Below are 26034 nucleotides of genomic sequence, written 5' to 3'. Positions count from 1 at the left end.
ATTGTTTGACCTTCATCTAAGTCTTAGCTGGAAACTGGTAGGTTAAAAGGAAGTATTACAGAGAAATAATGACGATTGCATAGGCCAAACAGCCAGAAAAGCAGAACAATTCAACTCTCCATTTTCTCTACTGACAAAACAGTACCACTGATAATACTTCATTTATGTCACCGTGAAAGCTTTGAAAATGTTTTTCGTTTATTTCCCTTTTGCTGTAAGAGCAGTGTCAGCATAGTAATACCATGCCTCTTTATTTTCAACAATAACAAAATATATCAGGAGTGTATATCTGGAGTTGATGTCATAGGTTCCAAGGCATGAGGAAGGAAAATATATACAATTTAGGCTAAGATTTTTTTTAAAAAAGGGGTGGGGGCACCTAATGTTGGGCTCCTAAATTCATAGACACCTGAATAAAAAGCAACTGATGGGTGTTCAGCACTTTTGAAAATCAGTCCACTTCTTTAGATGCCTAAACATGGTCTGAGGAGCCTAACTTTAGGCACCTATGCTTGGCCTTAGACAGTGATGAGCTGCCAAAATCTTAACAACCGGTTCCCTATAAAAAGTTCTGATTTAAGGGTGGGGGAGCAGGGGAGGGGCTGGGGGAGCCTCAGCCGCCCCAGATGGGAATCCTGGGAGCAACAGGATGGTCCAGCCCGCAGGCCCTTTAACAACCAGTTCTCCATGGAGATCTAATTTTAGCAAGCAGTTCTTGGGAACCAGTAGGAACCAGCTCCAGCTCACCACTGGCCTTAGACTAGTCTACATTCAGTATACATATGCAATCAGTAGCCACCGATTTGGGGCACCTAACTTGAACTCTCTCACACTGAGCCCCCAGAAGTAGTGTCCACTTCTGAAAATTTTGGCTTTAACCTTTACACTTTAAAAAAATAAGATAATCAGACAGTTACCAGCAAATAGCTTTAATTATAGTGCTGTCATGTTACATGACTTGAACTCTAAAGCAGTCTTACTGGTTTAAGCCGCGTGCTATGTTTATATATTGCATTCTTATAAATGCTGCTGCATTATTTATATTTTGTCCTATTTGATAGTGTGTGCAAAAGGTCAAGTAGTAACTGGCCAGTACCGAATGCTTGCAAAGCATGGTGGATATGTGTGGCTGGAAACGCAAGGAACTGTCATTTACAATACACGCAACCTACAACCTCAGTGTATTGTCTGTGTCAACTATGTACTGAGGTAAGTTATACAGAGTGCCAAAAGTGCTTATGAACATCTACACTGTAACACAGGCAATTAGTGGAATTTTTGAAAGGTGTATTTTACTCTGATATTCTGAAACCAACTTTGCCAAGCAAGTTAGATCAAACACAACTGTTGGACTTTTTCTTTCAATAATGTCTATTTGATACAAAATCTGTTGACACATGCCTGCAGAAGGCTTTTATTTGCATGCAGTATAATTTCTAGTCTGTTGGGAGGACCAGATATAAAACCTGCATGGAAAATTTGCAATAATTGCTTGCTACCAGGTGGAGCAAAGAAAAGCCTAATCTCTTGTAAATATCACCAGGAAGAAGTACCATATATACTCATTCATTAGCCCGTTCATTTATAAGTTGACCCCCCAATATGGTTAGGTAAAAATAGCAAAAACTGTATGACCATTTCATAAGCCGACCCTATATTTCAGGGGTTGGCAAACTTTGGCTCCTGGTCGTCAGGGTAAGCCGCTGGTTTTGTTTACCTGGAGCATCTGCAGGCATGGAGCCCCTCAGCTCCCTGTAGCCTCAGTTCACCATTCCCAGCCAATGGGAGCTGAGGGGCTCCATGCCTGCAGATGCTCCAGGTAAACAAAATGACAATGTATTAGATATTCAATTCAATGATTCCAGAGAGTTTAAAATCATCAAATTTTGGTGTAGACCTGTTTATAAGCCGACTCCTGCACTTTGGTGTGTCACATTTTTACCAAAAATATTCGGCTTATGAACGAGTATATACAGTAGTTTTCCTCAGCAAAGTCAGGACCACAAAGTGATCTACTCTTGGCAAAATTAAATATTGTGGTCATAGACTAGGCCAAAAACTGCAATCTTGTAGAGTGAAACTGATCTGGGCCATTACTATATTAATTACACACCTATAAAACTGGAGTAACAGTGGTGAATCATCCCCCAGAATTATTGAGCAACTGCAGTTCCTCTTTGCTTCAAATTAAGTTCTGGGTGCTCAGCAACTACAGCTCCAGTTTTCTCACATTAGGCACCAAAAATTAGTGGCAGTTTTGGCCTTTGCCTTAAAGTTGTAACAGTTCATTAACTGTTTATACACTGACTTTGTTTTAGAGTGCAAAATGTCTAACAGATCTAATTGCCTTGTTAGTGAAATTGAGAAGAATGACATTGTATTCTCAATGGACCAGACAGAATCTCTGTTTAAGCCTCACCTGCTGACAATGAATACTATTTTTGATAATGGGGTCCCAGTGACTGAGAAGAGTGACTTCTTGTTCACAAAACTGAAGGAAGAACCGGAGGAGCTTGCTCAGTTGGCACCCACACCAGGCGATGCCATTATTTCTCTGGATTTCGGTTAGTATTGTAGCATCAAGCAGCATGCAATAAAAAATAATCACAAAATACTTCTTGTTTAACAAATGCAAAGAACCACAATGGGACAGATCTTGCTCTTGCTTGCACTTGGGAAAATCCAGTGTGACTCCATAGAAGTCAAAGGACTCACACCAATGAAAAATTTCTGTGAGCCAGATGACAATCAGGCCTATTATTTTTTCTTGATTTATACTGAAACCTTAGAATGTGAAGCATGCACATGGCAACTGGGAGATGCTTGCTTGCTTATTTATTTATTAAATAGCTGCTAATGTGTCATAGCACAACAGAATTGTCAGGCTGAAAGAATGTGTAAATCTTGTTAATGTCTGTTCAGGGACACAGACGTTTGAGGAAGCCTCTATCTACAACAAGGCTGTTGTTTTGACTCTAAACAAACAGTGGCCAGTGGAAGTGAAGACCCATACTCCCCAAAGTGAAAAGCTGACTATGCCATCATTTACCATGCCCCAAGTTGCACCAGGCAGTAGTACTCCAAGTGCAAGTAGCAACAGCAGTTGTTCAACGGTAAGAAAGACCTTCGAACAGAAAATTAAATTATCTAATCTACAAACTGCAAGGTAAATAAATGGAGTGTGATGTTTTGTATGTAACTCCCCTCGACATCAGTGGGAGGTACGTGTACAGTAGTGGTCTCGTACTTATGAAGTGACCAAGGCAACTATACACACATTGTATTGTATACACATTGAACAAAATGATGAGGATAATAAATCGGGGCTAGCCCCTGCGCTTAGTACCTTTTTCCCAGCCACCCTCACACTTCTCTCATTAAAACATCCTTTGTACAGCTGCTAGACCAAGCCACTACTACTTCTAGGTGGATTAGCCAGTAAAAGGCCGCTATTAGATAGTGCAGCCATTATCAATATCCCTTTAACAAAAATCCTGGCATAGTACCTTTATTTGTTCATTCGGTAGAAGCTGTAGCCATATATCAGTGGTTCCCAACTACTGATACATGTACCAGTCCTGGCACTTAAGGCTTTTCAGGCTGGTACCATGGATTTCCTCTGTCCCTCCTTGCTCTGTGCTGGGCCTCAGTGAACTGCTGCTGTTTGTCATCCATTCATTTGTGTACTCTCTAATCGAAAATTTGGTTTGCTCTGAACTAAGCTGGATGGTGCACAGCTGAATGAGAGGCAGTAGACACTGACTGGAACACATGAGAGTTTAGTCTGCTTAAACTCTCATAATCGCCTCCTAGAAGTTGGAAAGTGCTGACTTAGCATAGCCAGCAGGCCATTCCTGGAGGATGCCCCATTTAGTTTGTAAACGCTGGAAGAGGAAAGCCTGAGCCCCTGCTTACCCTGTTCCTCTTCAGAGAGATCTAAGAGGGGATGTCTCACATTGTCAGTTTAAATTTATTTTTACACTATATCTGAAGCCGTACTCTATATATATATGGTAGACCATTTCTATCATTATCGCATGCAACACTTTTCACCATTTCTTAGTGATAAAAGTAATAATCTTCTTTGAGTGCTTGATCATGTTGATTCCATTCTAGGTGTGCATGTGCCCACATGCGTGGCCGTTGGAGATTTTGCCTTAGCGGTACCCGTAAGGCCAGCTGTGGCGACCTCTGGAGTTAGGGTTGCCAACTTTCTACTTGCACAAAACCAAACAACCTTGCCCCACCCCCTGCTGAGCCCTTCATCTGAGGCCTCGCTCTCCCCACCCTCCCTCATTCATTTTCACTGGGCTGGGGCAGGGGTTTAGTGTGCAGGAGGGGACTCCAGGCTGTGGGGTAGAGCTGAGGGGTTTGGAGTATGGGAGGAGGCTCCAGCTGAGGCAGGGAGTTGGGAGGAGTATGGGCTCTGGATTGGGGGTGCAGATTCCAAGGTGGGGCCAGAAATGAGGAGTTCCGGGTGCAGGAGGGGGCTCCAGGCTGTGGTAGGGGCACAGGGGGGTGAGGGCTCTGGCTGGGGATGCAGGCTCAGGTGTGGGGTTGGGGATGAGGGATTTGGGGTGCAGGAGGGGGCACCAAATAGGGGCTGAGGGATTTGGAGGGCAGGAGGGGGATCAAGGCTGGGGCAGGGGGGTGGGGCATGGAGGGGGGTGAGGGATCCAGCTGGGGGGTGTGGGCTCTGGGATGGGGCTGGAGCTGGAAATGAGGGGTTTGGAATGCAGGAGGGTGCTCCGGAATGCGACCAAGGGGATTGGAGGGCACGATTAGGATCAGGCCTGAGGCAGGGGGTTGGGCGGGCGGGTAGGGGGGTGGGCTCTGGTGTGGGGCTGGGGATGAGGGGCTTGGGGTGCAGGATGGTGCTCTGGGCATGAGGTGTCTGGAGGGTGGGAGGAGGATCAGGGCTGGAGCAGGGGGGCAGGACGTGGGGGGGCATGAGGATTCTGGCTGTGGGTGTGGGTGCTGGTGTGGGGCTGGGGCTGAAGGATTTGGGGTGCAGGAGGGTGCTCCAGGCTGGGATCGAGAGGTTTGGAGGGTGGGATGCGGATTGGGGGTGGGACAGGGGAGCAAGTCATGGATCCAGGGTCCATGTGGCACTTACCTTAGGCAGGTCCCAGAAGCAGTGCCATGTTCCTCCTCTGGCTCCTACATGGAGGCACATCCAGGTGGCTCTGCTGGCTGCCCCATCCACAGGCACGCCCCTGCAGCTCCCATTGGGCATGGTTCCCGGGCAATGGGAGTTTCAGAGCTGGCACTTGGGGCTGGGGCAGTGTGCAAAACACCCTGGCTGCCCCTATATGTAGGAGCTGGAGGGACGACATGCTGCTGCTTCCAGGAGCTGCGCAGAGCCACAGCAGGCAAGGAGCCTGCCTTAGCCCTGCTGCACCGCTGACGGGACTTTTAACAGCCTGGTCGGCAGTGCTGACTGAAGCCTCCAAGGTCCCTTTTCGACTGGGTGTTCTGGTTGAAAACCAGACACCTGGCAACCCTATCTGGAGTGCTGCGCTCATACTGGATATATCAGGTGCCGCCGGCCCTACGCCCTATCAGTTCATTCTTACTGCCCATGGTGGTCACACATTAAGGGGCGGTGGCAAGTCTTCAAAAACTTTTGTCCCTGCACCCAGAAAGAGCAAGACATCTGCCCCCTCCGCCTGGCTTCCAAGCCACCCAGTCAGGTCATACCAAGTGCCTTGGCCTCCATGAGCAGCACACCTCCAGGACCCAACTCCTACTGGCACTGTTCACCTTTGCCAGTGCCGAAGAAAAAGGCCAAGAAGTGCTCCTTGGCACTGAGCAAGAAGGCCCAGGTGTCATCTACCAAGGGACTCAGACCTGCCCACCAGACTATTCCAGAGCTACGCAATCGTTCCTCCCCAGCTGGGGCACCCAGCCCTGTTAAGGGTCTGCCACTGACTCCTGGGAGTGGTATGGGACCCAAACTCCTGTCTGCACCTTTGTCAGTAGCCAGCGCAGTGGCCTTATTGGAGCACGTGGGACATACTGGTTGTGATGATGCCTCCTTCATAGCACTCCTCAGTGCCTGCGATGGAAGCTTGGGCTGTGGCTCCACCAGCACTGGACCTGGTACCGAAAGCCCGTTCTGAGGTCAGGGTGGAGGAACCTCTTCCCACCCCAAAGCCTCTTTCTCCAATGGTGGTCAAGACCCGAGCACCTCCACTGGAGGTCCCGTCTTCCTCGTCATCCCCAGATGAGGTGGTTATGGGACCTTCCAGAGCTATCCTGCTGGATGACTTAGAGAACATCAAGACCTTCTATGGTGCATGGCCGAGGACTTTCGGCTTGAGGTACAGGAGATGGCAGAGCAGGAGGACACCTTCTTCAGCTTTCTCTCTGCCTCCACGTGTTCCCAGGGAGTCCTCAAGATAGCCAAGGCCTTGTTGAAGACCCCCTCCTTCATTCCGTCCACCTCAAAATGGGCTGAGAAAAGTACTTTGTGCTGACCAGAGATTTCGAGTACCTCTATACCCGCCTGCCCCCGGGCTTGCTGTTTGCATTTGCAGCCAATGAAACAGACAAGCAGGTCCCCGCCTCCTTGACTCCCAAACAACAAGGCTAAGAAACTTGATTTATTTGGGAGAAAAATTTATTCCACGCTCCAGCCTGCAATTTTGGGTAGCAAACCATCAGCCCCTGCAGGGCCAGTACAATTTTAATCTCTGGGATGGTCTCAAAAAGTTCCAGGAATACCTCCCTCAGGGTTTGACCCAAGAGTTTGCAACTCTGGTGAAGAAGAGTATGATGGTGGCCGGATGCTCCCTGCACACTGCATGGGACATGGTGGACTCAGCAGCAAAGGTGGTCACATCGGTGGTGGTCATGCAACGTAGTTCCTGTCTCCAGATAGCAGGCCTCTCCCAGGAGATGCAGGCCTTGATCCAGGACCTCCCCTTTGATAGAGTTGGTCTGTTCTCGGATCAAATGGATGCCAAGCTGCACGGGTTGAAGGACACTAGGGCTACCCTTCACTTGTTGGGCATGCATAGGCCACAATCAGCCAGGAAGCTCTTCTGGCCAACACTCTCGAAGCCTCGTCAGGGACCTACACGGAGAAGGGATGCTAGTTTCAGTCATTGTCGCCTTTCTTCCTCCTGCTCACCAGCCCAGCCTGGAGCCACAAAAGAATCAGGGGCCAGAAGTGATTGGTCATGGATTACATCAGACCTCTGGGTCCTGAACATAATGGCTCAGGGCTATACCCTGCAGTTCTTGGCCGCCCCTCCTTCCCACCCCCTCATTTTCCCGTCCCTCTTAGGGACCCTTCTCACGAGCAACTCCTCATTCAGGAGGTAGAGAAGCTCCAGGGCTTGGAGGTTCCTCGGGACATGGAAGGATGAGGACTGTACTTCCTAATCCCAAAAGCCAAAAGGGACCTGCATGGCCTTAACAAGTCTCTCAAGAAGTTGAAGTTCCGCATGGTCTCCCTGCCCTCCATCATCCCTTCCCTGGATCTGGGGGGCTGGTACACCACTCTCAATTTAAAGGGTGCTTACTTTCATGTCTCCATATTCCTAGGCCATAGGCACTTCCTGTGTTTATAGTGGCTGGGCATCACTTCCAGTTCACAGTGTTACCCTTTGGCCTGTCCTCAGCCCCCAGGGTGCTCACAAAGTGTGTGGCAGCAGTAGCGGCTTACCTGAGAAGTTGAGGCATCCAAATCTTCCTGTATCTCAATGACTGGCTCATCAAGGGCAAGTCTCCGGAGCAGGTCCAACAGAGCCTCAGTCTGGTGTGGTCCATCTGCAACAACCTAGGCCTGTTAATAAATGCAGAAAAGTTCACATTAACGCTGGTTCAACTCATAGAGTTTATCGGAACAGTTATCGATTCCACGTGAGCCAGAGCCTTCCTTCCAGAAGTGCACTTCCAGGCCACGTCAGACTTGATTGTCCACGCAAAGAGCCATCCACTTACCACAGCCCACACGTGCCTGCAACTAATGGGCCACATGTCTGCATGCATATATGTGGTCAGCTATGCCTGTCTTCATCTATGACCTCTGCAGGCATGGCTGGCCTCAGTTTATATCTCCAGCAGGCACTCCTTGGACCAAGTGGTCATGGTGCCAAGCCATGTCCTCTCATTCTTGGATTAGTGACTGGATCCCAAGTTGGTGCTGCACGGGGTTCCCTTCGTGTCCTTATCTCCGTCCCTTACGCTGATCTCGGACGCTTCAGACCTGGGCTAGGAAGCCCATCTGGGAGAGCTCAGGACTCAGGGCCACTGGCTACACAGCGATCTAGCTTTTCATATCAACATCAGGGAGCTCAGAGCAGTTCACCTGGCCTGCCAAGCATTCTTGCCCCATGTGAAGGGCAGTGGTGGTGCAGGTCCTGATGGACAATACATCAACAGGCAAGACAGAGCCAGGTCTTTGGCCCTTTGTCAGGAAGTGCTCAGCCTCTGGGACTTTTGTGTGTGACATGCCATTCATCTGGTAGCTGCTCACCTGCCCAGAGCCAAGAACATCCTGGCATTTCACCTCAGCAGGACCTTCTTGTCTCACCATGAATGGTCACTCCATCTGGAGGTGGTCAGCCTGATCTTACGCAGGTGGGGGACTCCCCAGGTGGACCTGTTCTCATCCTGGCAGAACAGAAAGTGCCACATGTTCTGTTCTCTGTTGGACGCCTTCCTGATCCCTTGGTCAGGAGCGCTGATGTACGCCTTCCCGCCGGTGCCGTTAATCCACAGAGTACTGCTCAAGGTAAAGCAAGACAAAGCGACAATCATCCTCATAACACTGGCATGGCCTCGTCAACACTGGTTCGGCATGCTGCTGACATTCTCGGCAGCCACCCAGCTGCAGCTACCTCTTCGGCTGGATCTGCTGTCCCAGAACCATGGCAACCTGCTGCACCCAAACCTGGAGTCACTGCACTTGACAGCTTGGCTGCTGTGTGGCTGAGTACAGACAAATGAGAGTGTTCTGCTGGTGTCCAGCATTCCTGCTGGGTAGCAGAAAACTGTCCACCAGAGGTACATATGTGGCACAGTGGAAGCGGTTCACAAGTTGGGTAACGGGCCAACATATTCATACAGAAGAGGCCCCGCTGCAGGACATCCTGGACTATTAACTGCACCTTAAGCATCAGGATCTGTCGCTATCTTTGATCGAGGTACACCTGGCAGCCATTTCAACGTTCTCCCTTCCACTTCAAGGACAGTCAGTCTTCATCCATCCCATGATGGTGCGCCTCCTGAAAGGTTTGGAGTGCCTTTACCTGCATGTCTGAGACCTAGTCCCCCCTTTGGGACCTGATTCTGTGCTGTCCAAACTCCTGGTTCCCACCTTCGAACTCTTGACTTCCTGCTGCCTCTTGCAAGGTCTCCTTCTTGGTCACTATAACTTCGGCCTATAGGGGATCCAAGACCAGGGTGCTCATGTCAGAGCTGCCCTATATGGTCTTCTGTAAGGACAAAGTCCAGCTGTGTCCACACCCGGCCTTTCTGCCCAAGGTCGTATCCCTGTTCCACACTGGTCTGGACATTTACCTACCAGTCCTTTGTCTGAAGCCCCATGTGAAGGATGAGGAGCGCAGGCTGCATACCTTGGATGTCAGATGGGCGCTGGCCTTCTACACTGATAGAACAAAGCCATTCCATAAGTCAACACAGTTGTTCGTTCCTGTCCCTGACAGGATGAAAGGTTGGCCAGTGTCAGCCCAGACAATCTCATCTTGGATCATGGCCTGCATGGTGAAGGGGTCCCCGCCAGTGATCGTGATGGCTCATTCGACTATTGTGCAGGTATCGTCAGCTGCCTTCCTGGCGCAGATGCCGATCCAAGAGATCTGTCAGGCTGCAACCTGGTCGTCAGTCCACACATTTGCATCACACTACATGCTGACCCCGGACGCTCGAGACTATGCTAGCTTTGGCAGAGCAGTGCTGCAAACTGCAAGACTGTGAACTCTGAATCCACCTCTGTTGAATCTGCTTGTGAGTCACCTAGAATGGAATCAACATGAGCAAGCACTCGAAGAAGAAAAAACATTTACCTACCTTGTGTAACTGTTGTTCTTAGAGATGTGTTGCTCATGTCAATTCTATTACCTGCCCTTGTGCATCTCAGTCGGAGTTGTTGGCAGGAAGGAACAGAGAGAACGTAGGGTGGGTTCCACAGCCAGCCCTACAGATACTGCTAAGGCAAAATCTCCGACAGCCATGCAGGTGGGCATGCGCACACCTAGAATGGAATGGATATGACTAACACACATTGAAGAATAACAGTTATGAAAGGTAGGTAACCATTTTTTCTTTTGGAGACTAGTGTGTGTTTATTAGAGTTGAGTAGAATATTTGGTTTGTGGAGATGCTGTAGACCCAGCCTCGTTGTTTGTTTTGCATAGCTGATGTTCATTATTGTACAGCACAGTGCACTGACAGCACCATATTAAAATCAAGTACTCTGATAATCTAGCTGCTTCTTAAAGGCTTCTTTTTTATTCCTGTGCAGCCAAGCAGCCCAGAAGACTATTACAGCTCCTTAGATGAAGATCTTAAGATTGAGGTGATTGAGAAGCTCTTTGCCATGGACACAGAGTCAAAGAACCAGTGCAACTCTCAGGTCAGAGGACAATAGTATTTTCTTGCCCACAAGTGATGAAACAATTCTCCCATAACCAGTACCATGGATGACCATTCTACTGTAATACAGCACTTAATTCTCAATGCTGCTCACAGTTCCCATTCCTCAAGAAGATCCAGCAAGGGTCAACGTAGTCAAGAGAGAGTATGGAGATGACAGGGCCACCCAGAGGATTCAGGGGGCCTGAGGTCTTCAGCGGCGGGGGGCTCCCACTGCCGAATTGCTGCCAAAGACCCAGCACTTCGGCAGCGGGTCCCGGGGTGGAAGGACTCTCCACCGCCGAATTGCTGCCAAAGATCCGGAGCGGAAGAAGCTCCAAGAGTTTTCCAGGGCCCTCGGAGCAAGTGAAGGACCCTGCTCCAGGGCCCCCGAAAAACTCTCATGGGGGCCCCTGCAGGGCCTGGGGCAAATTGCCCCACTTGCCCCCCAACCCCCAGGCGGCCCTTGGAGATGAATGGAAAGTGGACAAGCTGTGAAGTTTGCTGATTGAGTCCATCTCCTCGAGATCCTGTGCCAGCAGGACTCCACCTGGAATGTAATGTTGCTCCTCCTAGGGGAGGTTTTATGATGCAGGGGCTATAATGAGCTCTAGTTCTTTCAGCTACATCTTAAGAACTAGGTTAACACTTGAGGACTGATCTGTGCACAGACTGAGACAGGCGCAGTGGAAATGATCCAAACTTCTCCAGTTGGAGCTGCCACTGCTAGAAGTAGAAATGCCTGCCATGAGATCAGCTTGCTGAGATCCAGTCAAATGGGTAAACCTAGGAGATTACAGGAAAGATTTTCAAAAGCACATGCACAAAAAATGCTTATGCCCATACAGATGCCTCCAACTTGCAACAGACGGCCCTTGATTTGCACATACACATAGAGCCCTTGTGAGAGTGTGCAAGTGAATTTTAGACTTAACTACGAAGCAAATCTTTTCATTCATATTTTGTTTGGCATAGACTATATCGTTCAATTCAACAGTGAAAAATAGCTTTTCAAAACATTGAATACTGATTCAGGTTGGATACAGCGGCACTAGTAATAAGCAATGCCAGATGGCCTGATGGGCAACCAGGCAACATGCAACAAGGCAGGGACAGGGAAGTGCACACATCACGTATCACACACAGCCCAGTGGAAAAATCAGAATAATCACTTTGGACTCAGTCCGTCCTTCTCCTTTTTCTGGGTTCATAACTGGTCAAAAAGCGACATAGAAATTGATTGAAAACTGCTTCCAAATAAAAAAGGCCTGAGACCTCTTTTTAGACTACTCTCCATGCTTCGGTAGCAACTTTGAGAGCACAGACACTCCCTCTGTATACACCGTAGCTAGAGGGAGGATTGTTATTTAAAGTGTTCTAGATAAGAAAAGCCCTGGGGAGCTTACAGTCTAAGTTTTGACACAACAGAGCAGTGACAGCAACAGAGGAGGGGTAGAGAAGGAGAGTGAAATGGCAGGCAGGCAAGGAGGAAGGAGGGCAAACATGGTGTGAGAATTGGAGCACAATAGAAATAATTGTTACCAGAAACAATTCAACATCAGGTTGCTCAGATGACTTCAAGGGTGTATGAGACCTTTCTGTCCTGCTTGCAGCTCCTCCACCTGCTGCTGGTGGTCATCTGAATCCTCCCGGTGGAGCTAGGGCTTTTAAGGGCTAGATCTGGGACTGTTGCTGTGATGGAAATAGGAGGAGAGGGTGTTGCTGATCTGGGTGGATGGGAAGCATGCTCTCTTCCTGCTTCTAGGTTGCATTGCTTCTGCGTGGAAGATGCAAGATTTAGATGCAGTCAGCACTCTCACTGAAAAATATAGAAATGAATGTGTTAATGTCCTGCAAATGTGTTAATGTCCTGTGAACTGTGTTTAATAGGCCTTTTGTGGGTTTGATGCACATTTTCTATGCAATTAGATTTTGAATAACTTATTTTCCATTAGTCAGGCTTGGTGTGAAGTTGACCTATATGCCACACTTAAGCATTGGCAAACAAGTTATTCAAAGCCCAGTGGAACATCTGCTCCAGTTCAACCCACTTTGACCTCCCAAACTGCCTTGGGGCATTAGCCTTCAGAAAGTGCTGTGCATATGCTAGCATGGTTCGTGGGTGTAGCATGATTTTCAGTCTTGCTTCATGTTTCTCATCTGCCCTGCAACCTTATCCCTGGTGATATCAGAAACAAGTATAGAATTCATGAAAACAGACATTTCAGTATAGAAATTACATGCATCTTTAAATAGGGATCTGCCTTTTTCAGTATATTTAAGTAAATTCGGTTGACTCTTAGCTATACAGCAGGTATAATGATTCTTCAGTCTTACATTCACTGATATTTCATCTTCCATGTACACATTAATTGCCATGTGCTTTTTATTATTATTATTTGTACAGACTGATTTCAATGAGCTGGATCTTGAAACCCTGGCTCCTTACATTCCCATGGATGGGGAAGATTTCCAGCTGAGTCCAATCTGCCAAGAAGAACGTCCTCTCCCTGAAAATGCACAAAACACCCAGAAAAGTTTAAGTAGCATGAGTACCATTTTCCAGCCCCTTGCTCCTGCCTCTCAGAATCAGTTTCTCTTGGAGAAATACTGCCAACAGATGTCAAATAAAAATATGAACCATGGTCGTGGGCCTCTGTCATCTGTGTCCTTCAACGCCTTGAACAAATCCTCCCTGCCACCATACCATGTGCGAGCCAGCACCCCACTGGCTTCAATGGTTGGAAGACCAAGCAGCCAGTGGCCACCTGATCCACCAGTACAGTATGTTCCTGCTAAGTGGAGACTAATGGATAAATACTGTGGGTCCTTAGCAAGTTCATCATCAGGGCCGCCAGTGCACTCTCCCAACATGTCGTTATATAAGAAAAGGTAAATCTATCCTAATATGCAAGCTGTTAGGTGTATCTCTCCTTGAGACTTCTGTGCTGCAAACCTTGAAAAAGTCTATTTGCCCATTCTGCTGGAATAATCTGTTTCAACAGAATGGAATACTAGGAGCCCAATTCTGCTGTCCTTTGAAGTGAACAGCTTTGCCCTTCCATTGACTTGAATGGGAGCAGAAGTGGGCTGATTTTCACCATTATCATCAGTGTACTGATGTGTGGATTTGTGAAAATGTACATGTCTAGCACAAAAACAGAGAACAGTTTGCAAAGCTGCTTTACTGTCACAAACAGTGTCAGAAACAGATCTGGTAGGACAGAGAGAAGGATGGCCCAATTGTTACAGCAAGCTAGGTTCAGTTCCCTGCTCTGCCACAGACTTCCTGTGTGACATTGGGCAAGCCTCTGAGCTTCTGTTCTCCATTTGTAAAGTGGAGGTAATAGCACTTCCCCACCTCACAGAGCTGGTGGCAGGGCAAATACATGATACAACAGTCATGGGGACCATATAAATACTGTAGGTAAAGAGCTTCAGTAATAGTCTAAAGCATGTTGTTAAACAGAAATCATCCTTAAATTTCAGATTTTCAATGCAGTTTATTTATATTTATTACTACTATGATGAGCATAGGGTAAGGACCAGGATAGAAGCACAGTAGTCCAGTTCAGACAGGTCACTTAACAACTTTGTGCATCAGATTCTGGATTTGTAACATGGAGATAAAAATACTGGCTGACCTTCGTAAAGCTCTTTGGGAATCACAGATGACAAGTGCTCTAAGAGCTTTAGGGTTGTTAATACTTTTAAAGATGTACAAAATGATGGGTTTCATTTTCTAAAAAAAATTGTAACCATCTCAGGGATGTGGGCACGTGCAGTTTTATATGTGAAGGATCAATTAATTGTATGCAGTTGCTAGCCTTTTTGGTTATGTGACCACAGAGCCAAATATTGGTCCACAAACACTAACATATGGGCCCATAATTGTGCCTGCAAAAATGGCGGGGAAGGTTAAGCCCTGTTAAAAATTTGACCTACTAAGTCATACAATTTTTGTTTCACAATCAAGGTTTTGCTTCTAGATTGTGAGGTAATGACTTACCAGACTTTCATTAACACTTGCTATTGAAAGTTTCCAAGCATTATGGCAGTAAGTGTACTGATAACTGGGTTAGCTGTCCAGGAAAAATTCTGCACTTACAGTCTAGCCCATCCCACGGTCCTATGCCAAAAGAACCTTAATGCTTTGAAAGATCAGTCAGACACAAATAGTCTTATTTATTTGCAAACTGCTCACTCAAGGAAAGGTCTTTCCTTTACAGATCACTGGAGAGTTTTGAGCAACGGGGCATAGATATAAACCCTGCAAGAATTGCTCTTGCCAACAGTTTGAAACTGAAGCGACAGATGGATTATGAAGATCAAACATTTCAACAGCTGAGTGGGGTAATCTGTTATAAGGAATTCAGACACTTCAATGACCATTACAAAAAGGTTTTCATTTTGATTAGTTATGTCTGTTTCTGGTTTCTTTATCCAACTGCAGGCGGATTTGTCAATGATGAACCCATCTCATTTAATGTGGAAAAGGATGAAAATTCTCAAAGGTGAAAATTGTTCATTGGTTACTGAAAAGAAGTCCCTCAGCACAAGTGTCCTTACTGGTAAGACATAAATTGATTCTATAATGTTCATTTCTAGATATTATTTTAGGACAGTTTCACTAGAAACAAGGACTCTGTACAGGAATTATCATACTTGCCATTTTCATGCCAAAAGCAGAAGAACTACCATAAACCAAACATTTAGACCAACAACTGTTAATGCAGTCAACAGTGCTCTGAGTTGGATTGTCCTGTAAATGAAAGCTTATATATTGTTCTGGGGCTCTCTGTTTCCTAGGGAGCCTGATGTGATAGTTCCACTATAGCTCAGATTTAGGGTCACTGTGGCCTTTTGATATTTCCAGTAATTTCCACAGCATCAAAGTCTTCATTTAAAAAGTTTATACTTTCTGGTTGCAAAAATATTCTTCTAAATATGAACCACCGCTGTGCAATAGGTCCAAGGCCATAGGAAGGCAGCTTAAAGTAAGTGTGATTTCTGTGTTAAGACATCAGCTTAGTGTGAAGTATTAAAATTCCAATTCTTCTTCTCCCCACTGGGACAGTCACAATACGATGGTCTACTGTGTTCTACAACCCATCCTGGTATATGCAGCATCATTTATTCACAACTAGGTTAGGAGTATGTTTACCCAGTCAGTGGTTCTGAAGAAAGAACCCTCAAGTGCTGGTAATGATCAGTGATCAAAATAAGGTGGTTATCTAAACCTACTGTAGATTTTGGAATGAACTCTTATTAGGAAGAAAAAAATAATTTCATCTGCACTATCTGTATAAATAATTCAGTGAACACATTAATCCTTTAAGTGAAAAAAGATTGAATATAGCCTCCTAGTCTTAAGCTCTCTCACAAAATGGCCACACTCATTTGGCACAGTGATGTAATCTCTGCTCCAGGGAAGCTGTGACTGACTAACCAGTGAAGGTGGTCTGCCATAGCTTTGAAGCAGTGTAGTAAAGTTTGCCAGTTATACTTTCATTACTATAGTCAAGGACTCTGGGAAGCTCAATCCCGGCACTTGTGCTCCTAGAAGATATATTGGCACATTGTATCACAAAGGTCATTTTAAAAAAACAATTGTCACATTTAATTTTAGACGAGTTTATTCGTAACTCACAGAGAGGTCTGAGCCAACCAATGAACCAACTGCAGCAGCGACAGCAGCAACCCTCCTGTGGAAGCCCTGGAGATAATCAGAAAGCAGCATTCTCTCCTCAGTTTTACAGTTCCCATTATCAGAACTTCAATGTTCAACCAACTCATAAAAAGTCAGGTAAGGGGCTATCACAGACAAATGAGAAAATAGCTTTGCTCTTTGGTTTCAATACAGATATGAGGACTGATGGCTTATAAAGGGGAGTTAGAGGACAATAAACTTCAACTCAAATCTGTATAGTTCATATTATACTGAAGTGATGAAATTCTGAATGTATGTATAAGTTTATATCTAGTTTGACAGTTTGTGCATAAATCCCACAAACGTGTGTCTCTAGGCCATATCGTACGCACAAACTTTAACACTTCATATAAATTCAACTTAGTGTTTTGTTTTCTCTCTCTCTCTCTCTCCATATAGATGTGTGTACGTTTAATATGAACATTTATATTGCACACACTATCAATCAAGTATTTCAATAGCACCCCTCAGCACAGTCTCGACAGTAAGCCACATACATGTATGTACTTATATAAAATTCTTCCTCCCAGAAAATGAGTTAAACGTGATCCAACCCAACAATTTTGTCCCGTGTGAAGCTTAAGTTAAATGGAGATTGAACCAGGGAACTCTGTATGAACTGGCAGCTCAGAATCCTCCCATTAGATTGTAGCACAGAAGCTGTCAAAATAGCCATTTCTGGAATGCCATTAACTAGGCCTGATTTCAGTCAGTTCATCCACATTGTTGCAGATCCACTAGTCATGCATAAGCTTTCCCTTACTAGCCTGTATCTTATTCCTCTTCTGTGTGGCCACGTAAGCCCCTGTGCAGTGGATCCATGGTGGTTCTGCTGCATTTAGAGCATTCCAACCCCAGAGAAGCAGGAGAGAAGGCTCTGACCCTTGAAAAGCATTAATTTTAAATATCCAAAGTTGAAAATTTAAATGGCCATGCATCGGCGTCTGTACCCTTGAGAACCCATCAGTGGATACTCTTCAAAATAAGTGTCCAAAGGCATAACTGTCCATGGATACCTATATAGATTTAGGCAAAGGGTAAATAAGCCTCAGTTATTCCTCTAAAATTATACTTCACTAACATCAGATAGAGCCATTTTTCCTTTAATAAGGACTGTTTAGCAAATGTATTAAAATATATCGGCTAAAATAACACCTTACAATGCCTTGCTATTGCATGCTTCACAGTTCAACAGCACATTAATTTACATTATAGCAGTTCACTTTTCTGACTGTAATGAAAATCTTCCTAAACAAATTTAACGAGAATTTAAAAAAATATTTTTTTTCCAACAGTGAGTGGAGAAAACTTGTCCATTATTGCCTTTTCCCAGCACCCAGTACTGTCTTTGTCCTCTTTATATCAAGTTATATTTGAATTTGATTCTTCATTTTTTACTGTCTTTTCCTCCATATACTTGGACTTTGTAACTTTGATCTCAACAAAATCTGACGCCCATCATCAATCTTGGTAAATAAAGGAATAAAGTTGAAATGACGTAGCGCAACGTTAAATATGATTATTGCAGTTCTTTTTCATAGTTATAAATGTAGCAACTGTGTCACTTCAGAGTGATTTTATGTTTGGCAACTTGTGCATACATTTTTCCCTTCAACTGAAAGTGTAAACAAACAGCTTACTACAACAACAGCACAATCACAGAAGTGAGTCATAGTTCAGTAGATGTAGGTTTGACTTTATTTTATGATCCTTTTTAAAAAAAAAATTAGATGAGGAACATGAATGCAATTGGTGCTAATTCAGAAAACTATGTGGTTTACTACAGGTTTCCTGTTTTTGAACTAGAATGATTTCCCCTTAAAAAAAAAAAATCTAAATGACAAGGAAAAGAAAACATGTTTCACTTCTAGCTAAAATTTCAACAGGTGAGATTATTCTCAGTTTTAAATGTTGTTTGGCATATATAGGTTTGAACTGGAAGATGTAATGCTGTTTTCAGGTGCCTGAATGTTATAGAATACCAAAGAAAGCTAAAGGAGGGAAACATTAACCTTCCCCACTCTGTTTAGATGGGCATCATTCACTATTTTACAACTTTTCTTCAACACTCTATTTCAGGTGTGACAAGTCGTCTGCTTGGGCAGTCTTATGAACCCTATTTGTTGCCTGAATTGACCAGATATGACTGTGAGGTGAATGTCCCTGTTTTGGGCAGTTCTACACTTCTGCAAGGATGTGATTTGCTCAGAGCTCTTGACCAGGCAACCTGAGTAACCTTGCACTGTTCCTTGGCCTATACTGTTCAAAACAGCTTCAGTTTTTAAATATATTTTTTCAAGTAGACAATTTCTAATACCCAATACACTTTTACAAGATTTTACTTATGTATTGAACTTGTCCACATTACCAAATAGTGGCCTTTTTGAAGTTATTCACTTTATTATTCTTATTAAAAATATACATCTACTGTATTTTTCTCTATTTCAATAAAAGTGTTCTTTAGAAAATTTATATTATTTCCCCTCCTGCCTGACTTGTAATTTATATTCGCTGACATTTTCTTCAGTATTCATGCTAACAAAACTGTGGTGTAAATGTCTCTCTAATACTTTGGCTCCTGTACTGCAAAGATTGATTTTTATTGCCAAAGATAAATGAAAACAAACAAAAAAAATCTGCTTTCCTACCACAGTTTGTGTTGACCTTCTAAATTAAAATGCTCCATGCCCCTATTGTGTTTGTAGTCTCTATTTCCCAGCACTAATCATATTGTAAATGTTAACATCTTTGGGGAAAAAAATAAAAAAACCTCACACCACCACTTTCTGACTTTCTCTCCCTAAATCAGATACTATTTGCTGAAAGAAATGTGAAGGGTGAACTGCAGAGTTTGTGGGTATCTGTGAAAGTTGCACAGCGTAGCTTTGTTTCCCTAACACGGGCTAGATCCTCAGCTGCTGAAACTGGTGCTCTATTGCTATATAGAGAGCTACACTGACGTATGCTAGCAGAGGCTCTGCATCTAGGTTTTCATTTGTGATGGGGTTTCATGGGGTTTTTTTGGAGGGGGGCGGTATTTCTTCTCTTTTTTTACATAAAATGTAACTGAATCTTTGAAATTTCTGTTTGGGTTATTATGTATTGGTACTTTTGTTATGGCTAAGACATAGAACCAGAACCATACTCACTTTTTAAGAGCTGTTTTTGACGAGCGCTGGGAACACTCAGGATGGTGTTGCCAATATTGCAGGACTGTAAGGATTTGTCCAAACTTTGTACTAACACTGCTAATTATCAATTAAGTTGACCTTTTTTGTGTGTGCATTTTATTTGCTACCTAGCAACATAATCCACACTCATGAAACATTAAAAATAAAAGTTAAAATAGTATTTCCGCTTGCCTACTTACCTTTGCCTTTTACTGAGTTACCCTAGTGAAAATAAGATGTTAAGAGTGTTGGGCTGGGAGGATTTTCTTTAGTGTTTTAGCTTTCCTTGTATTGTTGATAGCCTTTCAAGTATCTTACAGTATGTCATTGTAAGGCAATCGGACATCTTCAGAACCACCATAAAAACAACTCTTGTTATCATGAATTTATTTAAAGGGCAAGGATTCAGTTTTGTCCCCGGAAACCTCTTTGCCTTTGCTGGAAAATAAGAATAATGGTATTGCTCTTTGAAGTCTAGATGTTCAGTGGAAAACCAAGGAAGGAAGGGCAAAGCCCCGATAGCAGATGCGAGGACAAACTATTTCCTCTTGCCCCTAAGCTAACATCCTCCGCTGATGTAAATCAGTGCCAGTTTACACCAGCTGAAAATCTGGCCCTTAAAGTTGTCCCCAAACTCAAAGCCATTCTACTCAGACTTCCAACTCCACTGAAGTCTATGTTCCATCAAATCCCTTTGTACTATGCACTGACATTTGCAGGTAGGGAGCATTGCGTTCATTGAGCACTTCAGAGCTCATTGTGTTTAGCCTTATGGTCTTACACACTGAAAAAATAATTGAAAACCTTTTCTGTTGTTGGTACATTTAAAAAAAGTTATTAGTGTCCTGCAGTACCTTTAAGAACTTTTTACCAAAAATAAGTTACTTTTAAAAGGAACCTATTGCTATGTGAGAAAAAAAGTGTAAGCATCTAATGATACTTAGCAAAGCAGCTTTGACAAATCTGCAGTGGTAATGACCTGAGTGCTTGAAGGGTTAATGACACTTAAATATTGCTCTTTTTTTTTTTTTTGGTTGTGTAGTTTCAGCATTAAAGATGTTATACCATAAGTTTACTAGACACTCAAATATTCCATGCTTAATATTAACCAAACGTAGCAGCATTATTTTATGATCTTTATTTCTGAATTTTTATTGACAATATAATGACTGTATGGGAACTTTAACTTGATAAGGAAATGTATTTTGACACTGATACCTTATTAAAGTATACTGATCCTAAATTCTTCGTGACTCTTGTTTGCTATGAATTTATCACTTGATGTATTATTGTAAAACAAAGTATTTATTAAATTATTTATAGAAAATGAAGGTTTGCATTGATCTTTAAAAGCTTGAAAGAAGAACAAAAGCTACCCATATTTAAAAACTAGAAAAGAATATTAGAGCAACATCAACCAGAGGCATAAAGACACAGTGATGTATTATAAACCTTTCCATCTATTAACATCAATGGATCCTGGACCAGCCCTCAGTATGCAAAGGGTTAAAGATAAATTTCCGTACCTTCAAACATATCATGCCATTGAATCTGACTCTTATTTCAATAGGGACTGTTTTAAAACTTATGGTACAATATGACCCACTGAATTTGGAAAATTAATAGAAATTTGCCAGAGTGAGTACATGCAATACACATGGTGTTTGATTTAACAAATAACGTAGAAAATGATCTTAGACACTGAACTGCCAATCATTGCATTTATTCTTTTATACTTTTATGCATTTATTCTCTTATACTTTTACCTTTGATTTGTAGTGTTTGGCAACAGTAGTCAAGCGTACCGTACTGCTAGCAACCAGGGTGCCTCTATGAATCATGATTTTCCTAATAAATTCTTTTCTCCCACTGCCTTGGATGTCTCAGATGTCAGGACCTTCATGCAAGCTCCCTCCCCAGGGTTTAGATTCGAATGCCAACAACCATGTCAGCTCTTTTCCTAAGGATTTTACCAAAGCACTTCCATGGACAGGCCATTCAAAGGCAGCAAATATTCTAGAGGAAAACTGATCACTGATGCAGAGCATCCGCAGTTCCAACGGAAGCCAATATGAGCTGCAAGTGCTTAGCAGTTCCAGTCATTGTCTAACATGCAATATGTATACCGCTCCTACAGAAGCACTGTACAAACATTAACAAACCATCACAGCAGCCTGTAGGATAGGGAGGTATTATTGACTCCATTTTACAGCTAGGGAATCAGCCAGTGACTTGCCCTCAAATAATCCCTGTTAGAAACTGCTCTTGCCAAGACATCTTCTTTCTCTCACCCTATGCCATTTCTCATGCTTCCCCACCCCCCATTTGAAGAGCTCTGACTTTCTCTTGCAGGAGTGAAATCAGGAAGGCCAAATCACACTTGGAGTTGCAGCTAGCAAGGGATGTTAAGAGTAACAAGAAGGGTTTCTACAGGTATGTTAGCAACAAGAAGAAAGTCAAGGAAAGTGTGGGCCCCTTACTGAATTGGGAAGGTAACCTAGTGACAGAAGATGTGGAAAAAGCTAATGTACTTGATGCTTTTTTTTGCCTCTGTCATCACAAACAAGGTCAACTCCCAGACTGCTACACTGGGCAGCACAGCATGGGAAGGAGGTGACCAGCTCTCTGCGGAGAAAGAAGTGGTTCAGGACTACTTAGAAAATCTGGATGAGCACAAGTCCATGGGGCTGGATGCACTGCATCTGAGGGTGCTAAAGGAGTTGGCAGATATGATTGCAGAGTAATTGGTCATTATCTTTTAAAACTCATGGCAATCCAGGGAGGTCCCAGATGACTGGAAAAAGGCTAATGTAGTGCCCATCTTTTAAAAAGGGAAGGAGGAGGATCTGGGGAACTACAGGCCAGTCAGCCTCACCTCAGTCCCTGGAAAAATCATGGAGCAGGTCCTCAAGGAATCAATTCTGAAACACTTGGAAAGTGATCAGAAACAGTCAGCATGGATTCACCAAGGGCAAGTCATGCCTGACTAATCTAACTGCCTTCTATGATGAGATAACTGGCTCTGTGGATGAGGGGAAAGCAGTGGATGTGTTATTCCTTGACTTTAGCAAAGCTTTTGATATGGTCTCCCACAGTATTCTTGCCAGCAAGTTAAAGAAGTATGGGCTGGATGAATGGACTATAAGGTGGATAGAAAGCTGGCTAGATCATTGGGTTAAATGGGTAGTGATTAATGGCTCCATGTCTAGTTAGCAGCCGGTATCAAGCAGAGTGCCACAGGGGTCAGTCCTGGGGCCAGTTTTGTTCAGTATCTTCATCATCTAGAGGATAGCATGGATTGCACCCTCAGCAAGTTTGCAGATGACACTAAACTGAGAGGAGTGGTAGATATGCTGGAGGGTAGGGATAGCATACAGAGAGACCTAGACAAATTAAAGGATTGAGCCAAAAGAAATCTGATGATGAGGTTCAACAAGGACAAGTGCAGAGACCTGCACTTAGGAAGGAAGAATCTCATGCACTACTACAGATTAGGGACCGAATGGCTAGGCAGCAGTTCTGCAGAAAAGGACCAAGAGGTTACAGTGGATGAGAAGCTGGATATGAGTCAACAATGTGCCCTTGTTGCCAAGAAGACTACTGGCATTTTGAGCTATATAAGTAGGGGCATTGCCAGCAGATCAAGGGATGTGATCATTCCCCTCTATTCGACATTGGTGAGGCCTCATCTGGAGTACTGTGTCCAGTTTTGGGCCCCAAACTACAAGAAGGATGTGGAAAAATTGGAAAAAGTCCAGTGGAGGGCAGGATGATTAGGGGGCTGGAGCGCATGACTTATGAGGAGAGGCTGAGGGAACTGGGATTGTTTAGTCTGCAGAAGAGAAGAATAAGGGGGGGAACTGCTTTCAACTACCTGAAAGGGGGTTCCAAAGAGAATGGATCTAGATTGTTCTCAGTAGTAGCAGATGACAGAACAAGGAGTAATGGTCTCAAGTTGCAGTAGGGGAGGTTTAGGTTGGATATTAGGAAAAACTTTTTCACTAGGAGGGTGGTGAAGCACTGAAATGGGTTAGCTAGGGAGGTGGTGGAATCTCCTTCCTTAGAGGTTTTTAAGGTCAGGCTTGATAAAGCCCTGGCTGGGATGATTTAGTTGGGGATTGGTCCTGCTTTGAGCAGGAGGTTGGACTAGATGACCTCCTAAAGTCCCTTCCAACCTTGATATTCTATGATTCTTACACGAAGCATCAGTCAGCTCCACGTTCAAATACCCAGTCCAAACCTGCTTCCTTTGCCAAGCTTTGTCACTTATGGACCATTGGGCCTTGCTGTTGTATTGGTGTGCATACGATTATTCAGACATCTGACTCTGGGTGCATAAGCCACAGTGAGCACCCAAGACACCAGCCAAAAGCAATACATGTTTTATATACAATAGTGGCACCATCATCTATGGACCCAAAAGCAAATCACAACAAGAGAAGCTAATGGATTATTATTAAGAGTAAATTAACTTGAGAGCAGCATATTTCTTCTTTTAACTATAAACGTATTTGTAGATGAGTAAGGATTTCCTCACTGACCTCTCTTAGCTGATCAAGTAGCACATTAAGGACCATGATATTAAGACTTCTTCCTTCTCCGCTTAGTTGGTCTTACTGAAAGCATTAAACAACGCAAAGCAAGGCAAGGAAAAGTGAAAAAGCAAGTTTAATCAAGAAATCTAACAAGAACTGGGGAAGTATTTATAGGTAACACAGTAAACCGAGGAGTGCACTAAACACATCTTAAAGCCAGATCATAGCTTCTTCCTAACCCATAACTTGAGAAGGCAGCTGGGAGCAGCTGCTCTGGCTCTAGAAAGGGAAGCTGCAGGAACAAGCAAAGCCTTCCAAACTCCATCTGAAAAATGATGGCTAGGTTTGGAGTCCCCTCTGTCCCGCCAGAAAAAGCCACCGATGGCTACTGTTGTGCATGTGCATGTGTGGTGGGTATTAACCAAAAAAGCTTAGTTTCCCATGCCTAGACTCCATTAAACAATGGACTCATTAACTGTCATGACCACACTGAAATATCAACAGGTTACCACTGCCTTTCCCTGTTTATGCATGTTCCTGAACCAATGGTATGTTGCATCTCACAATAAGGGCAGGTCTCGACTACAAACTGCTGCCATCATAGCTATCTCAGTCAGGGGTGTGAAGAGGTGTAAGTCCCTGACTGATACAACTGTGCTGGCAAAATCTCTAATGTAAACACAGTTCTAGTTTATTCCAGGCCCTCCCCCCTTATTTCCCCAGGTTTGCCCCTATGAACTGTGTCACCCTAGGAGTGCTTTGCCAGCATCCGAGCGCTCCTAGTAAGAGCTGACCTAAGTCAAGATCATTTAACTATATCGCTCTAGCTTGCAACCAACCATTTTTATTTCTTTGGCCAATTGTGTCCACTTCAAGTAGTCAGGCATGGCTCCTGCAGCAGACGAATTTGCTCAGCTGCTACACTACCACCTGATTCAGTAGAACTAGCACTATCTTCCAGTATTCTATCATCATTATTTATAGTCTGGTGCTTCCCACAGGCTCCAATCCTGGCTGAGGCCCTGTTGTACTAGGTACCAAATATGTGTGGAAATGTGGTCCCTGCCTGGCAGAGTTTACAGTCTCATTAAAAACATGTTAAACCAAGTGACTGAGAACGAAGGGAAGAGATATCATGTGGTTACTCAGCCTAAGCCTTGCAGACCTTGCGAGTTATAAAACAGTTAAGTTGTCCTCTTTAAATCATTTAAAAATTCCTCTAACAAACAGTAAATACCTGTGCTCCCTTCCTAGGGACTTCTTAGAAGGTCACTTCAGCTTGGAAAGTCCACGCTTGTGTGGGAAGAGGCAGCTGCAATTGGTGATGAGCCCTCAAAATCCTGGGTTCCCAGGGCAGGAAGGGAGGGGGGTTGCTGCCCGCTAGTGTTGTGTTACTCTGCTTATACTGCTCCTTGAGCTCATAAAAGGCTGAGTGAGCATAAATTATGTTGTATACTGGAAGAATTGGTTCGCTCTCTGTATTTTTGTACATCAGTGTCACTCCTTCAGACCATACTGGAGAACATGGCACAATAGCTGAGGTGGCCCAGGTCAGAGGCATTCTTAACGAGATAATGCCAATCAAATTCCTGGGCCTGTTGTATTTCATAATAGAATTAATCACCTTTCTGACTGAAGTTTCTTATCTATTTCTTGAAAGATCTTGTTTGAGGCTTTTCAAACATAACAAATCAGTGCCAGACCTGACATCCAAAAACTTATCCTTAAGAATGACAAATTGGAAGGGGTAAATGTTTGTGCCTGTAGAAACAAAGCTGCAGAGAAATGAGACCTACATCCCTGCAGCTGCCATGAAACAGAAGGATGCCTGATTCATCGGGCTACAGCAATCCCCTGTCACACAGTTTCAGTGTGTTCAACCACACACCTCCACCTCCACCAGCCTAGTGTTAAAAAAAGAATTGCCCATTATGACACTATACAAACCCTTACTCTGCTAGTTCAACTTACACAGGGCTTGAGTGAGGTTGAAAAAGGAGACTGGTGCCCTAGG

The 26034-nt window shown here is 44.2% G+C and overlaps 1 protein-coding gene and 1 long non-coding RNA gene across 7 annotated transcripts in view; one reads left to right on the top strand and one right to left on the bottom strand.

Moving 5' to 3' along the window:
- The window catches only part of EPAS1 (endothelial PAS domain protein 1), a 151189-nt gene extending 130373 nt beyond the window's left edge, over nucleotides 1-20816 (top strand). For all 3 annotated transcript variants that reach the window (XM_050951801.1, XM_050951802.1, XM_050951800.1), the window contains 9 exons: nucleotides 1062-1209; nucleotides 2356-2564; nucleotides 2923-3113; nucleotides 10496-10606; nucleotides 13013-13497; nucleotides 14835-14958; nucleotides 15059-15176; nucleotides 16235-16411; nucleotides 18395-20816. In XM_050951801.1, the coding sequence (XP_050807758.1) occupies nucleotides 1062-1209; nucleotides 2356-2564; nucleotides 2923-3113; nucleotides 10496-10606; nucleotides 13013-13497; nucleotides 14835-14958; nucleotides 15059-15176; nucleotides 16235-16411; nucleotides 18395-18546 (1715 nt within the window). In that variant the 3' untranslated portion in view covers nucleotides 18547-20816. The remainder of the gene's footprint in view (nucleotides 1-1061; nucleotides 1210-2355; nucleotides 2565-2922; nucleotides 3114-10495; nucleotides 10607-13012; nucleotides 13498-14834; nucleotides 14959-15058; nucleotides 15177-16234; nucleotides 16412-18394) is intronic.
- The window catches only part of LOC127050249 (uncharacterized), an 81963-nt gene continuing 61735 nt past the window's right edge, over nucleotides 5807-26034 (bottom strand). For all 4 annotated transcript variants that reach the window (XR_007774167.1, XR_007774165.1, XR_007774168.1 and 1 more), the window contains 3 exons: nucleotides 12148-12424; nucleotides 7673-7792; nucleotides 5807-7078 (listed from right to left, as the gene is read on the bottom strand). This is a non-coding gene — a long non-coding RNA (uncharacterized LOC127050249). The remainder of the gene's footprint in view (nucleotides 7079-7672; nucleotides 7793-12147; nucleotides 12425-26034) is intronic.

This window comes from Gopherus flavomarginatus, chromosome 4 (assembly GCF_025201925.1).
Source record: "Gopherus flavomarginatus isolate rGopFla2 chromosome 4, rGopFla2.mat.asm, whole genome shotgun sequence".
Classification (NCBI taxonomy): domain Eukaryota; kingdom Metazoa; phylum Chordata; order Testudines; family Testudinidae; genus Gopherus; species Gopherus flavomarginatus.
This window is presented reverse-complemented; position numbering and strand designations above follow the sequence as displayed.